The following is a 17,307-nucleotide window of genomic DNA, read 5'->3' as shown; positions in this document are numbered from 1 at the left end:
GCCACCTGGTTATCTAATCCAGTATGAACCCTGGTGCTGAAGTGGACGAACTGTGATGAAATGGAGATTACTAGCTAGGGAGAGCACCCTCATTTGCCTCAGGAGACCTAGGAGCAAAGCAGAAGAGATGTGTGCAGGATCTGTAGCTGTGGTTGGCTTGGGTAATGGAAAGAGGCCACCAGCCAAGGAGACACTCAGTCCAACAAACTCATGAAACAGTGAATTCTTATAACTGAACTTGAGAGCTAATTCAATTTTGCTTTCCAGAAAAGAATGTTGCCATTGACGCTGGTGGGAAAAAGTTGTTTATTTGCATTGCTTCCATTTTCTACTGTAGTGTTAGGATGAAATTTAAGCATCTCCCTAGCTTTTATTTACAATTCATCTGGAATATTACTACACATACAATGTACATTTAAAAAACCGATGGGGAAATGCAGTTTATGCTTTTCTCTCTTCACAGGCTTCTCAAAACCATTCACCTTAAATGAGAATTTCTATAGACACCTGCACATATCTGAAAGGGCAGAGATCACACCAACAGGGTTAAAGGACTGCACAAATACAATAAAATACAGAAAACAAAGTATAGATGATGTTATTTGGGGTACAAATATAAACAATACAGTACCATCTGAGTAACTTAGCAATGTAATACTCACACTTTATAGAAATAAAACTGCAAACCTGGTGGATGCTGACAAATATTAAACATTATATACACAATGAGGTAAATGTACCTTGGTCTCTTGAGAGGTAATTTAAATTTAAAGCAAATGACATATTGAAGCATCTCCTTGACATATAAAGAAACATCAAATATTCCATTCCATTGGCACAATGTGAAAAAGGGATTATCAAAACACAGTTCATAATATTAAACTCACAAATCTCATTGAAAAATAAAAGCAAATTCACTTTAAGAAAGAGACTGAATGTTACTGACAATATTTTCAATGTTTATAAGTACGAGTGCATAGCAGGATTGAAAATAATGTGCTGACAGTCCTCTGCTTTCCTAAAGAGGGCCCATGAAAGTTTCAACATCCAACACATGAAGCTGCACTGCACTCCCAAACTATTCTTCAGAATTTCAACACGTCGACTTGTTCTGCTGGGCTATAACAGAACAACATCTGGAATCTCCACAGTGTGGAACCAGAACACTCCCATGACCAAGGAACAAAGAAATGATTTACAATCATTGCTTCAGTGCATGGAATGAAATCACAATGTCTTCTGGGTAGATTTTGATGTGCATGTTAATTAGTAGTTTGTCATTGTCATGTTAAGTAGTAGTTTGTCATTGGTTTTACATATCTGACAACTTGCAGAGGGAAGAGTCAAACATATATGGATTACAAAAATGGCCAAATGGCCACTTAAGTCTGCAGTGAGAACCAAAGTCTGGAATTCTTGATGGCCGCGGCCCCACGCAGGGCCTCAAGGCACTTCTGGAGTACTACTGTAGTAGCAGGATTACAGGCTGAGCTTCATGCCTTTACCGTCCTACTAGGGATTCTGAGGCCAACTCCCACTGCCACTTATCTGTCACTCTAATCTTGGCCCAGAGCTGACATTGAAGCAGGGCTACCAGCAGGGGCACCCCCTGCCCCAATTTGCAGATCACTCCCCCGTAACACCCAGTGACTCAAGGAAGTGGAAAAACGTCACACAGCTTCCATCAACCACTTCATTTTAGGTCTCAAAAGCAGCTCTTAGGTCCAAAGGTTGGAGGTGGGGTCAGGAATAGGAAGTCTCTGAGCCAGGGGGCAGCAGAAAGGCAGAGTGGGAAACAGAGCAGAAGATACAAGGGACTCAAGTTGTCTACGCCTCAGTAAGTCATACTTCCTTCATGCTAGCTTAGCCAGGGTATTGACAAGATATGTAATTTGTCAGAAGATATGTCTTAGCCTTGGGGATGGGGGGAGTCTTTGATTGGCAATAGAAACAACAGACTGCACTACAAAATGACATAGAAGTATTTCTCTAATTAGTTGTATCTATAGTCATAGCCACTTTAACCATGACCTAACTCAGTTTTAAAGTTATTTTTATATTCAGTATTGGCCACCTAGAGAATCAAACTATCCCTACACAAAAAATTACCTGTAAACATGTAAACTCAATTTAGAACTAAATTCGAACTTTAAAAAATTCCCTGATTCAGCAAAGCACATTTTATCCACTTAGGTAAGAAAAACATAATGATTCTTCAAATTCAGATAACATGAGAAGTGTCTTCAGTAAAAACCCATTTCCTTGCAAGAAAGTAAGAAATGTATTACAACTTTAACTCAGACAACTTTTGGTATGGTCTTAAAATTATATAAAAACAGTTTTAGTGATAAAATACATTGGTCCCTGGATTTCTATAAAGCAGATCTCAAAGGGCTAGAAATGGAAAAAACTGAAAACAAAGGCCACAAAAGTACCTGATATAGCACAAGAGCTTATGTAAGCAGGTGATACAACCGTAACAACAAACCCTTACTTACATTGATGAAATCGCGATAATTACAGAAAAACTCAGATTTGTATTAAAGATACTAGTCTCTAAGTACTTTTTCCCATGATGTTTTTAAATGTATGAAACTGACACTAATGTCTAGGTAGCATGTCACTCTTTCTACAGTTACTTTGGTTTAAGACCAAATAGTCTTCAAATTTATGCTAGGTTTGAGATAAGACATTAACAGAGCCCAGCTGCTTCAGATCAACAGTCACAATCGCTTTTTGGCTAAACACTAAGGGTTGTTTTGACCTTTTTATCTGGGAATTGTTATCACTATGTTCAACATCTTGTCTCAAGCAATGATGATAACATTTCTGCCCCCAGAATATGATCACAGTGATAAAAAGGACTTTAAAAGCCATATAAGCCCTGCAAAGATTTGACAGCACTGAAGTAAAACCCAGGCTTAACCATCTAACTCCAGCACTAGTGAGATGGCCCAACAGGCTGACTTTGACATTTCATATGACCAAGAATGTATGAAGAAGCCTCTACTCAGAATAGCTATTAGCTGCTGCTTCTCCTAATATCAAGGATGGCACTGAATTCATTGCTACCATGTAAATCAAGCAGTTGCAAGATCTGCACATATGAGATAAAAAGACTGAATTAAAAGCTGCCTTCCTCAAAGTGTAGTGAGACCTCAAAACTCCACTAACTCTACCCTTCCCAAGATAGAATCCACAAATACTTACAGCTACATAACATGAGAAAGTCACCTACACTTATATATTCAAACGAACTATCTCTGCCTTCCTAGGAAAAAAGGCCAATTATTTAACATTAACCACATTTGAATTTTAAATGCAATTCCTTTCCAAAAAAAGAAAAATCAAAACAAAACACTGTCTTTGATCAAATAAAGAAAAAGAAATGGCTTACAGAACAGCATACAACTTTTCCTTCGGCAATACACAAGCCTCCCCTTTCAGAAGGAGTCTGTATACCATAATGATTAAATCCATAAAGCACTGTACATGTCTGGAGTGCCACTTCACTTCTTAAAATAAGCTCAGGCTAAACATCTCAACTGCAGAGCTCCAGCGCTCCCTGTGGGGGTGTTCCCGCATGACAGTCACTGCCTGTTAATGCTACAGCATTACCTCAGTGGTTCAAGCACATCTGGGTAGGAGAAAAGCATGAATACTGAATGACATCTATCACAAAAACCCTCAAAAAACAAAAACAAACCCAGAAAGGTTTAGGTTACTCAGAAAAACAAACTTTTTGAATGAAAATGACACAGGACTTCACAGACTTTAAGCCGTCCTGCTCATTACATTTAGAGAGTTGCAGAAGGAGCACTTACTGGTGCAGCACAACCCTACTTTGAAGGTGTGTTGTGTTCAGAGTATGAAGGAGCAGGCGCTGGGCACCAATACAACTGATCAACTGTGCCTCCACACCTACACGAGGTCATATTTTTTAGACTATAGAGTTTTAAGTGTTAGCTTAAGATCTTGAAAAATTACAGAACAGTACATTCAAAGTGAACCAAGGAAACGCTAGAGGCTCAGAGTCCTCTGAGAATGTACTACTAGGAGTGAAAATCCCAAGTGCTTCATTGAGCGCCACACCCCAGCTCCTTCACCCTTACACGATGGTCAACAGCACAGCAGCTCCCTAAGGGCTGGCAGTTGTCTTTAAAAACAAGCTTCGTTAATAAAAACAAAAGTAGACTACACAACATTCTGTAACTGTCTGGAAGAAGTATCCATAGTGCACAGAAAGGATCCCCATGGCTGCCTCTGGGCCCAGAGAAACCCTGGGAAGCTTTCAGTTGACCATATTCCACTGCTGCAAGAGGAAGCAGAGCCCTCGGTTCTCTCAGTGAGGTAGAACAACCGGCCTCCTAAACACCCAGGAGCAGATAGTAAGAGAGCAGAGTTCCCACGGTGTTTCAGTTACATTTTGATGCCTTCCTGTTGGCTGAGTTGTGACAATGTTTTTTTAATTCGCAAAGCTGTCAGCCTCGCTGCCCCATTGGCATACCAGCATTCTCTCATAATTTTAGCCATCACCCTCAAGGCCTGTAAGAAAACATAGGAAAAGTAATTAATGCATACATACTACTTGTTATTGATCTGTGACTTTAAAATGATAGATATAAGGTGCCTATTCTAGGTTCTTTGTAGTACCAAATGAGGACTTTAGTCTCCATCAAGATTCTGGTGCCAGCTGCTGGAAAGGCTGTGGACAGGGGAGGTTTTGCAGGAGACCTCAGAAAGCTGACTCCTGGTTCAGCACTGACAGAATGCACCCACTATGGCACTCGAGACACCGGGTCCAAAGATAAGTGCACTTTGAGTCCTTGAGAGCAAAGCTTATGGAAGAAAGCAGGGAGAAGAGCTCAAAGTGCTGGAACACAGGTTCTGCCCACTCCAACTTGTCCCAACCACTTCTCCAGCCCAGCACACTCTTCTTGGTGGATTCCAAAGGAATCTCCCCTGGAGATCTGGGCAGTCCAAGAGAACAGGCCTGACAGATTATTAACAGTGACCAGAGAATCAATCCAATAACCCAGAGAGATCACCCAAAGTGTACACATGTAAGCTCCAATCACATGCACCTACACCTGCATTAAAAGTGGAAAATAGCTGATCGCACACTTGAAAAAAGTAACATGAAATGAAGAAACCGAAACCAACACACGATGGAGAGAGAACACTGGATTTTCAAAGCTCTACTGTTAGTAGGCAGGGTGTAGCTCCTTGGCCCAGTGTTTGCACAGTATGCATACCATGTTCAGGCTACAGTACCACCACACCACCAAACCCCTGGGATTCATCACTGGGTCATGTGTTTTAAGTTTATTCCCTTTGTGTAGTCTTTATACTCAAAGTTACTTTATTCTTTCCAGTGTTCCCTTCAGTCCCTGTGTTTTATACTACAGCACTCCTCAAATGTCTAGTGATAGACTAGTAAGGTTCTGTACGTAGTAAATAGGAGGAACATTCAGAGATAGTTACAAATAACTACTTGAGGGAAAGGTCAGGTGGGGAGCATGGGGAGGAGGGTAAGGGGAGGGAGAATGAGGAGATACATGGGAAAACTGAATAAACTACAAAGCTGATAAATGTTCCAGTAAGTGGAGCAAAACCTGGAGGGTGGATAGGCCTATAGTCAGGTAACCAAAGGTGAAGAAAAACAACAAAGGCAATGGGAGACTACCTAAGACTACTTCAGAAGTATTTCCTAGAAAATACGTTTCTAGATTTAAAGGACCGTGTACACATGAACATCTATTTAAATAACTATTTTTGAAGGCCTATCATTTAACAAATATTTCTGTAGGTCTTAGATACAGCAGTGAACAAACTTATGAAATGTCTGTCCTCAAAAAGTTTCCATTTCAGAGATAGACCAATTAATAAATTACTATGAAATACAGAACTTTAAGGTGGTAAATGCTAAGAAGAAAAACAAGTTAGAGAAGATAAAGCCTGCCAAGGGAAAGCATATTCTCAGTGGGAAGGGAAATGATTAATTTGAACTGTCCTAACAGAGAGGAGTACACAAATAGGAAGAGCAGTAAACAAAGAGGGAGGTGAAGGCCCAGGAAGGACACAGAGGCAAAAGAAATTCCAGGACAGAAGCCACACAGTGGCTCTCAAAAGCAACCAGTCCAGACTGGAAACAGCAGATGGCCCCAGAAGACACATTTATGTACAGATCAGTTTGAAGTTTGTGTGTGCATTTATGCATGTGTTACTGCAGACTGAACCTAGGGCCTCATACACACTTGGCAGGCATGCTAGCACTAAGCTATATGTTGAACCATTTAGATGTTTTTAGTCTTACTCTTAGGTCTCCCTATGTTCATTACCAAGGCTGCTTACATTAGAGCTCTATAGCGCAGGCAGGTTTGAGCTTATGACATTTCTGCCTCAGACTCCTTGAGCAGCTGGGATTATAGGCCTGTGCCAGCAAGCTTAGCCAGTTCCATACTCTTATGTGTTTCAACTGAGAGACTTTAAAACCCTAGAAAAGTAGAAACTTGAAACAGCAGTAAGTACACAGAAAACTAATCTTATCAAATTGAGAAAATAACACAGCAGCAATGGCATTAATCAGCATTCTATAACAGTAACTATGAACTGCATATGTTGTTAATAGTAACCAACTTCTTCCTGTTTAAAAGATGTCTGTCTTTAAATTGCTTCAGTTTAACTGAGTGTGAATACTTCATGTCTGTGCTATCAAGTACCCAGAGACAACTTTACAGCACTGTATGCTGAGGTCTGTTACATGAACTTTGTATGCTGAGGTCTGTCACATGAGCTCTGGGCACACTGAGTTGTCTCCTCTGGGTCTGCACACTGTACTTTGCTTAAGGTGTCTTACAATTTTTTGAAACACTTTAAAACATTTCTTAAGGAAAAAGAAGACATTCTTTTTCTAAGTTCACTTCTCTCATAGTCTGCTGTTAACATCTGGGCAAGTGTTCCACTGGACTTTTTTTCTAGGAATGCATATATTTGGCACTTTTCAAACAAAGCAGAGTAGAACTTTGTAGAAATTACCAACTATAAGAGGGACTTTCCTAAAATCACAAAATACTATCTTAGTACAATTCCTTGGGGCCTCATTAAGAGGTCTACCTTTGTTGTTATTTTGAGATAAGAGTCTCTTGTAGCCCAGGTTGGCCAGGAACTGGCTGAAGTTGAGCTTAAATTCCCAACTATCCTGCTTTTACCTTGGGATACTGGTAGGACAAGCCTGTGTGGCACCACCCTTGCGCAAAGTGGTGTCGAAGAGCAATCCCTGGCCTCTGGTATATTAAGCATGAACTTTACAATCTCAGCCTAATGCCAGCTAGAGAGAGCACAATGATGTCAGAAGTGGCACTGAGGTGACACTCTTTCATTTTTTGAAAATCCACCTAAACTATTAAACTTCCAATCTGGAAGGCATACCTTGGTACATTAACATCTAATAGTAACAGCTGTTAATAAAATTTGTTTTATGACTTCTCTGAATTTACAGTTAAGAATGAATTCCTACAACATTCTATAAAAGCTGGGGATGACATACCCAGATTCTGTTGGAAAGCTCCCCCTCCCTTCTGAGGAGCAGCCCTACATAGCCCTAGGAATACAGGTCATACATCTGAAGTTCCCTGCAATGATCATATTCAAGCTCCTCATCTTACAGAGGGGTGCTAAGTTCCAGAGAACTGATTACTCAACCTGTTCATGTCTGAGTCTGAAATGGGAGCCAAGCTAGTACTGACAGGCCTCCTTATTCCTGCCCAGTGTCTGTCATATGACTCTAGGCTGCACTGGCTGGAGGGAGGCATTCCTTCCAACTGCAGGCATTTTACTTCATTTGGCATATCTAAGGATGACCAGACCTGCCAGTGACCACTGCAAATGTTTCATGGTCTTTTTAATACTTTTACTAATACTTATTAGTTTATGAAAAAGAACTTTGCATTTGTCCTTACAGAAAAGTAACAAATATTTGCATACTAAGTAGAAACCGTTTAGCAAAGAGCCTTGTATCAAAAGGAAACACTTACCTCACAGCTCTGCCATCTGTTTGGAATATTTGGCCTTAACTTCTGCTCGCAAACTACTTTTCTCATTTCTTCAACCGATGGATCAGAAGGTACAAGATCATAATAAGGCAACTGGTAGTCTTCATGGATTCCTGTATTGGTTTAAAAAGTCCAATTTAATCCACTGCCCTATCACTGGAAGGATTACTTGCGAGGTTCATTACAGTGGTTCGTAATTCCTCAGGTAGGGAAGTAAGGCTCACAGCTTTCCATATCTAACCCACATCTGCAGCAATTACCCACCTACTTGAGTCATCACCATGCCTGCACGTTTGTGAAGGACAGTGCTGTCAACTTGACAAACTCTAGAATCACCTGAGAAACAGGCTTCTGGACATATCTATGAGGAATTATTTTTGATTAACAGAATTGACACAGGAGGACTCATTTTATCTTGGGCAAGGGATGCTGGGGTGTATAAAATAGAGAAAGCATGCACTCGTTGGTCTCTGCTCTTGGCGGTGGATGTGATATGACCAGCTCCCTCAGGCTCCTGCCCCTGTGCCGTCCCTGTGTGATGGACTGTAACCTGGAACTGAGAGTCACAATAAACCCTTTCTTCCTGATTCTACTTTTGACTGAGTATTGTATCACAGCAACAGAAAAAGAAACCAGGACAATTGCGAGCCTCGTGTGCTTTGATGACCAGGTTGAGATTTTGACTATAACTCTATTAGTCAGAAGAAGATGAGATCTCACTGCGATTGCAGTCTCTCACTGGACGCATGCATATATTCTTGTCAGAAAATGTGAATCCCAGAAGGTTAGCGTGAGATACAAATCTCTTCCCTCTGCTTGTGTCTGTAAATAATGCGTCCTATTTACTACAATACCGAACATACTCTTATCTCTCACTGTCTAAAAATCTTCAAGTACTAAGTCCTAGCCAGGATGCCTAAGCCTAAGAGGCAGTGTTATGAGCACACACTGACAAGTTCTCAGCCTAATACAAAACCGAAAGTTAAAACAAACAATCTAAAAAGCATGCAATGTTAATGCAATTATCATTATATAGATCTTCAACCATCAAGCTGTACAAAAACAATAGTAGTCGTTTTTTAAAAAAAGGTTTGTTGGTTTTTTGTTTTGTTTTGTTTTAAGTCTTTTTAGCCAAGTCCATCCTAGAAACTGTTTCTCAGGTGTCCTTTCAAATAAGCAAGAGGCTGGGTTCTGACACTGAGACTAAAACAGCAGAAGAAACAGCTGGATAAACTGTGTTGGCAGGATGATCTTTTGTTCTCTATGGCATTCTCAGTGGTCACCTGTCAGACTGCCCACTATAGTTCCAGTAAGAAAAAAGAAAACAACTCTGGACTAACTTCTCATGACAAACTATTGAGGGAAGGACAGTGATTTACCACCAATGGAACAGCGTCGAGCAATTTCCCAGAATACTAAGCCCATTGCATAGATATCAGCACGTTTGAAGGATTCAAAATGTTTCATATTTATGGAATCGTCTAGAACTTCAGGGGCCATGTACCTAAAAAAAGAAGTCAACATTGTAGTCAATTATAAAGCACATTACTTTTGAGCTGTTTCATACACTTTTCCTTCTGAAAAAACAGATACACAGTCTGTGTTACTATATAGACTAGGCTGACTCAGAGATCCACCGACCTCTGCCTCAGAAACACCTGGATTAAAGATATATACTACCAAAAACAGGATTTTTTTTTCTCTTTTTATTGTGGTTCTACTGTTTTAAAAAAATGATTTACACTTCCTACAAAAATATTTCCCAAGTACGTAAGAAGCAAAATGAAAAAAAAAAAAAAAATCACTCCCTTACCATGTCAGCACATGGGTCAGTCCTTTCAGACACCTCCCGAAACACAGGCATACATAAAATAACATGCGACTGAGATCATATCAAATGCAAGCAAAATATTAAGTATCTAAACTGGTTTTCAAATTAGTGATGTTGACTAAATCCCATGAGATGCTGAAATGGCAGTTCCATGCCATCTGTCTCCTGATCATGGCTTATGAAAGACACACAGAGAACAGCTGTGTCTGTTACAAATACTCTAATGTACACCACCCTCACGGACTATTTAGGGACCACAAATTTGGATCTTGAAGCCTTCTCACCAAAACAGTATGAAAAATGAAAGAGAAAAGGCACTAAGTTCTGAAGTAAGTAAGTTTCTTTCTCTCTCTCTCCCCCCACCTCCTCTCTCCTTCTTTCTTTTCTGAGACACGGTTTCTCTGTGTAGCCCTGGCTGTCCTGTTGCTCTATAGACCAGGCTGGCCTAAACTCCAAGATCTGCCTGTCTCTGCCTCTGCCTCTGCCTGCCTCTGCCTCTGCCTGCCTCTGCCTCTGCCTCCTCTGCCTCTGCCTCTGCCTCCTCTGCCTCTGCCTCTGCCTCTGCCTCTGCCTCTGCCTCATGCACCACCACTGCCCAGCTCTGAAGTTTGCTATAGTTACAGGTCCTACAGACCACTACTGAGGCTCACTCAGCTGGTCATGAGTTCTCCAAGTCCCCAGCAATCCAGAAACTATAAATACAATTCAGGTTGACTAAAGTTGCTGGCTTTTCCCAAGTTCAAAGCACTAGTTTTGAAGAAATACTGTGACACAGGGATTTTGAGTCCAACATCTCAGCTTGCCAGTCATATGAAGTAGGTCACATTACTAAACCTTAATAGTGTGTTTTTCTCTTCTGAATTAATAGTAATGACATCTATCTACAGAGTTTCTTTCGAGGATAAATGCATGAAACAAAATTTATGAAAGTGGATTAGGTACTCCAATAAATACCCGGAACACAGGCATCTTAAGCTTCTTGCAAGCCAATGGACTACACAGACCCAGACACAGAAAAGGGCAGTTAAAACATAATGTAGAACACAGTTACAGTAAATGACTCAAAGAGTCATTCACTGTGCTACACCAGGAAGACATAAGGGTCCTAAGGATCAGAAAAGGGTCCTTGAAGTATACAGGGATGTTAAGGGAACAGTATGTTAAGGGATGCATGTTTTAGGACAGCATACACAAATGTTCTAAGGAAGAAAGACAACAGAAAATATGAAAACAGGTTTGCTATGGCACAGAAACAGGAAGGATTTAGACTACTATTAGTTAGTATTGTTCTTACAATTAACCTAATTAATGATAATACTTTCTGGAAGGGCTGTCCATCAATAGGCTTGTTTTTAAGTTAAGTAACTAGGCTTCCGAGTAGCAAAGACCCTAAAAGCTTGTGAACAATCTAATAAAGGACCAAGTTTGAGCTTCAGAAGAGATACAGATATGAAAATTTGGGGGAAGGGGTTAACATTAACCATTATTAAACACCATTTATTCCTAAGGTTACCTTTTAGTGCCTACTCTGTGGTTTGGAGCAATATCAATTGTATCTGTGGCAGAATCATGTCTCACAGCAAGTCCCAAGTCTGCAATACAACAGGTTCCATTTTTCTTCACCAAGATATTCTTTGATTTCAAATCTCTATGGGCAATAGCTGGTTTTCCTAGAAAACCAAAAGTTAGAAATGACTGCTAAACAAGAGATACCATTCACAATTCACTTTTAGGTCCAAAAGCCTCACTAGTCCCAGTGTGAAAGCACTTGAGCTACACCACCTATAACAACCAGATTATTACTAAACTCAGCAAACCACTGTGTCGAAAGGGAAGAAATCGTTTAAATCTTCAGAAAACATAACTCTCAGAACTAAAAATAAAAATAAATAAATAAAAAAACCAAGGTGAGCTCTCTCCAGCAGCCGAGCAAGATGCCCAAAGGGAAGAAGGCCAAGGGGAAGAAGGTGGCCCCGGCCCCCGCTGTCGTCAAGAAGCCGGAGGCCAAGAAGGTGGCCAACCCTCTCTTCGAGAAGAGGCCCAAGAACTTCGGCATTGGACAGGACATCCAGCCCAAAAGAGATCTAACGCGCTTCGTCAAATGGCCCCACTACATCAGGCTGCAGTGGCAAAGAGCCACCCTCTAGAGTTGGCTCAAAGTTCCTCCTGCCATTAACCAGTTCACCCAGGCGCTGGACAGGCAGACAGCTACTCAGCTGCTTAAGCTTGCCCACAAGTACAGGCCAGAGACAAAGCAAGAGAAGAAGCAAAGGTTACTGGCCCATGCTGAGAAGAAAGCTGCTGGCAAAGGTGACGTCTCAACCAAGAGACCACCTGTCCTCCGAGCAGGAATCAATACAGTCACCACCTTGGTGGAGAAAAAGAAGGCTCAGCTGGTGGTGATTGCCCATGATGTAGACCCCATTGAGCTGGTGGTTTTCCTGCCTGCCCTGTGTCAAAAGATGGGGGTGCCCTACTGCATCATCAAGGGAAAGGCCAGGCTGGGGTGCCTGGTCCACAGGAAAACACGCACCACTGTTGCCTTCACACAGGTTAACTCGGAAGACAAGGGTGCTCTGGCTAAGCTGGTGGGAGCTATTAGGACCAATTATAATGAAAGATATGACGAGATCCGTCACCACTGGGGAGGCAACGTCCTGGGTCCTAAGTCTGTGGCTTGCATTGCCAAGCTGGAAAAGGCAAAGGCTAAAGAACTTGCCACTAAATTGGGTTAAATGTACACTAAGTTTTCTGTACATAAATAATACAAAATTAAAAAAAAAAAAAACAAGGTGAAAAAGTTGTTGATTTGTTGATCTCTAAGTAAACTTTCAGATTTCTTATATTTTCATTGGAAAAAACATTCAAATTTTAAAAAACTAAATATCTCCAGTTAGGTTTCATGATTTGAATATATATTATATACACAGGAACATAAGCTTAAATAACAGAACTGTAGAAAGTGTACCTTGGGTACCAACAATCTCCATGTGAAGATGGGCAAGACCACTTGCCGTGGACAGAGCAAGTTTGATCATTCCTTCCACAGTAACAGTGTATCTATTCAAGTAATCGAAAAGGGATCCATGCTCATGATAATCTGACACCAACCACAGCTGAGTCCAGGTCCCATTGTCTGCACATCAGAAAACAAACATTTCAGTCAGGCTGCTCAACACTTGCAGCTTACTCGAGTTGTCAGCACTTTTTACACTCTTGAACACACACCTGCAACATGATGCCACCTTAACTTTTCATGAATTCCTCCATGTTTTCTTATATTTAGTATTTCTACACTTTTATGTGCATATATTTCCGACCCTCAGAGTATACCCCTATTTGTGAAATAAAGCAATGATAAATAACCCCATTTAAGAGAAAAGGAATCATATTCCAATAGTGTACATTTCCTTAACCTACAGAGATAGTAGCAGAGCTGGGACTCCTTAATGCCTAAGGCATCTGGGCCAGATTAGTTCATAATCAGTGTTGGTCTGGAGGAAGAAGAGCAGCAGCAAGTGAAGATAAGAAACTTCTGGGGAGCCAAGTATGACCTCAACAGCATGTGACAAAACTGAAGTAAGCTTTGGTGAGAACTGACAAGCTTTAGTGACAGACTGTACAGTTCTCAAAGATGCCAGACAAGATGATCATAATTTTAATGCTGCTACCTCAGAAAAGCCTCTGATGCTAAAACAGGAACTAAAGTGTTGAAAGAGAAGGCTAAAGAGACTAGGACTGAACCTCATTGTACAAGGTGATTTGGAACCTAAACAACTTGAAATGTGGGTGCTAAGAGTTCCTTGGTAAACTGATACATGCATCTGAAATGTAACATTAAGGTTGACAGGCTCCTAGGCTACACTGGTTCAGTAAATGCTATTTAACTTAGACGTAGATGGGAAAACAAGAAACAAATCAATTCAATAAAATATACACCCCAAGTCATGTACTGGCTAGTTTTATGTCAGCCTGACACAAAATTACCACTTGTGTGTCTGGTGTTCATGGAGGCCAGAAAAGAACAATGGATCCCCTGGAATTGAAGTTACATAGAGAAAGTTGAAAGCCACCATGCAGTGCTTAGAGTTGAACCTGGACTCTCTAGAAAAATATTGGGTGTTTTTAGTCATTGAGTCTTTTCTTTAGCCCTATGCAAAGTATTGCTTTTTACTGCCAAAAGAACTCAAGAGATGGAGTTCCAGTGGTACAACTGGGTAGCACACAGTCATTATACAATTATACATCAGTGCTAGGCACAAGAACTTAAGAGATTAGTGATTCTAGGGTTTTTTAGGTTTTTTTTGGCTTGTTTATATTTATTGTTTTTTTCTTTTCTTTTCTCAACTGTTCTTCATGCATTCTCTAAAGTTCTTTTCTTGGTATGTGTACACCACTAGCTCATGTTCATATCTGTAAACCGTAACTGTGTTCTGAAAGACTCAAAAACACAACAGCTAGAGAACATGGCAGGAAAGGGAGAAGGAAGAGACTGTTCATACATAGCAGGCTGAAGTGATGACTCAGCATTTAAGAACCAATACTGGCCGTACAGAGCAGAGTTCAGTTCCTAGAACGTGTATTGGGCTCATAAATGCCTACAATACCAGCCCAGGAGAACCTATACATCTGGCCTCTTTGGGCATCTGTATTCAATCACACATACCTGTATGCAGATACACTTACATACCTATAGTTAAAAATCTATCTATCTATCTATCTATCTATCTATCTATCTATCTATCTATCTATCTATCTATCGTTGTTTAAGGCTGGCCTAGGCAAAGGTAACCAAATCAAGAGGATGAAGATGAAGAAAAAGAGAAGTGGGATGGAAAGCCTAGGTTCTGCCTGGTACACCTAATAAAGAAAACAGTAGTAAGGTCAGTTAGTTCCCATCGTGACCACCAGATGACAGCATCCACTTGACTGCAGTTTGAACAAATGGCACTTGAGGGCACAACAGGTTCAGTGGTTTGCACTTGTGGGTTGTTTTGTAACTTGAAACACGCCTAATAGAAGCCTGAAAGAGGTTTAAAATTCAAATGCAAATGAGTCACCACCATAGTAGAATTTGAAATCACAAATCTGGATAAGTCCTTTTAGTGAACAATTACTATTGTAGAATCAGAGCTTTCTTTCTCTTTTTTTTTGTTTTTGTTTCTTTGTTGTTTTTTTGAGACAGGGTTTCTTTGTGTAGCCCTGCTGTCCTCGAACTCAGAAATCAGCCTGCCTCTGCCTCCCGAGTGCTGGGATTAAAGGCGAGCTTTCTTACAAATCAATCAGAATAATAAGAATAAAAAAATAAGCAAATAGTAGGAAATTAAGAATAGGCTAGTATAGTGACACATTGTAACCTCAGCACTGGGACATGGAGTGAGGAAGATCATGAGTTCAAAGCCAGTTGTGGGGAGAGAGGGAGAGAGAGAGAGAGAGAGAGAGAGAGAGAGAGAGAGAGAGAGAGAGAGAAAGAAATGTAGTAAGAAAAAATGTTATTTCAAGAGTTGGAAGAGGGAGAAGAGTGAGCCAAGGAGACCGACTATGATTACTACTTTGCTTGTTTTTAAATTAGATACTGAATTGTTAGGAGCCACTGATAATCACTTCCTACCACCCATTACTGTTCCTCCCACAAGCACACATAAGAGTCCTAATGTGACAGCTTAAGTTCACAACACAGATAGTGTCTACTTATGAAACCAACAACCCAATCAGCCTCAGCCTTTGTAATGGGTAACCTTAACTGTTAACTTGACTGTAATTTAGGACGTCTCAGACTGCTAGGGTTGCTCAGACAAGTTTCAATGAGGTGAGAAGACCCATCCTTAAGATGGATAGCACTATTTCAAGGCTGCATACTGCCCCCTCTTCATGATTGCAGATGCAGTGTGACCAGCCTCAGGCTACAGTCTGTCACCATGCCTTCCATCATGATCCCTTCAGATAGGAAACAAAAGAAACCCTTCCTTCCCAAAGGTATTTTGTCATAGTAATAAGATATTAACTAATAGAGCCTCTAAATCTAATGGTATACTATAAACTTGAAAATATAGAGAAGTCAAAAAAAAAAAAAAAGAGTAACTACCTGACATTAGAAAAGGGAAGGATGGCCACTGCAAGTCTCTCTCACCAAGCCACAAATGACACCTGTTGTGATTTTTGTTGCTATTTTTCTATTGATTTATTTATTTTTATTTTATGTGCATTGGTGTTTTGCCTGCATGTGTCTGTGTGAAGGTGTCAGAGCCCTGGCACTGAAGTTACAGTGGTGAGCTGCCACATGGGTGCTAAACCCAGGGCCTCTGGAAGAGCAGCCAGTGCTTTTAACCTCTGAGCCATCTCTCCAGCTCCTCACTGTTCATTTTTAATAGGAAGGCAGGAGATATACTTATTTGATTAGGGTGGCAAAAGTTGAGTTACAATGTAAGTCCACAACAGATGTCAGAAGAGGAATACTGTGGCATAAATGTATTAACAGAAGCCATAAAGAAGAAGCAGGGTCTAAGGTCACTGCTGGCAGTTAGTCACCTGCAGCATCCATGCTTCTTGAGCGTGTTGTGCCCTGACCTCATCTCATACTTTCACACTTTCACTACATTGTCTGTAGTGTTCATGTGGCTCCAGCAGCAAGGCAATTTAGGAGAAACCCCTTCTCAGGTTTACTTGTACTCCCTTACAGAACTGCGGAAGTATTTAACCCCTGCCAGGTCAGAACAGAATACACTGGCAAGTTATTGTTATTCTCCTCAAAAATAAGTCTATTTTGTCAATGATACTCTGTTATGCTTACAGACAGTAACCTAGCATAACTGTCCTCTGAGAGGCTCTACCAAGCAGCCAATGGAAAGAGATGCAGAGATCGACAGCGGATCATTAGATGGAGCTCAGGGAGTCTTATGGAAGAGGTGGGAGAAGAACTGAAGGATCCAAAGGAGATAGAGACTCCATAGGAAGACCAATAGAGTCAACTAACTTGGACCCTTGGGGACTCCCAGACACTGAATCACCAAAGAGCAAGCATGGGCTGGACCTAAACCTGCTGAACATTTGTAGTGGAAGAACAGCTTGGTCCCCAACAGCAGGAGCAAGGGCTCTCTGAACATGCTGTTTACCTGACTGTGGATCCCTTTCCCCTAAATGGACTGCCTTGTCTGGCCTCAGTGGGAAGGATGGGCCTAGTCCTGCTATGACCTGATGATGGGGAGGGGAGGGAGGTTGTGATCTAGAGGGGCGCTCTCCCTTCTCAAAGGAAAAGGGAGAGAGGAATGGGGGTGGGTTCTGCATGAGGTGGTACTGGGAGGAGAGGGAGAGCCGATATTGGGATGTGAAAGAAAGAAAGAAAGAAAGAAAGAAAGAAAGAAAGAAAGAAAGAAAGAAAGAAAGAAAGAAAGAAAGAAAGAAAGAAAGAAAGAAAGAAAGAGA

General features: G+C 41.0%; 1 protein-coding gene and 1 pseudogene across 2 annotated transcripts in view; one reads left to right on the top strand and one right to left on the bottom strand.

Moving 5' to 3' along the window:
- Window positions 1-290: 290 nt before the first annotated feature.
- Tgfbr1 (transforming growth factor beta receptor 1) overlaps window positions 291-17,307 on the bottom strand; it is a 63,398-nt gene continuing 46,381 nt past the window's right edge. For both annotated transcript variants that reach the window (XM_021199544.2, XM_021199543.2), the window contains exons 5-9: window positions 12,854-13,021; window positions 11,399-11,555; window positions 9,434-9,558; window positions 8,037-8,167; window positions 291-4,545 (exon numbers count right to left, since the gene is read on the bottom strand). In XM_021199544.2, coding sequence (XP_021055203.1) covers window positions 4,420-4,545; window positions 8,037-8,167; window positions 9,434-9,558; window positions 11,399-11,555; window positions 12,854-13,021 — 707 coding nt within the window. In that variant the 3' untranslated portion in view covers window positions 291-4,419. The remainder of the gene's footprint in view (window positions 4,546-8,036; window positions 8,168-9,433; window positions 9,559-11,398; window positions 11,556-12,853; window positions 13,022-17,307) is intronic.
- Window positions 11,804-12,620, top strand: LOC110322785 (annotated as a pseudogene).

Source organism: Mus pahari, chromosome 6 (assembly GCF_900095145.1).
Source record: "Mus pahari chromosome 6, PAHARI_EIJ_v1.1, whole genome shotgun sequence".
NCBI classification, from domain to species: Eukaryota; Metazoa; Chordata; class Mammalia; order Rodentia; family Muridae; genus Mus; species Mus pahari.
Note: the sequence above shows the minus strand (reverse complement) of the source record. Positions and strands in the feature narration are given on the sequence as shown.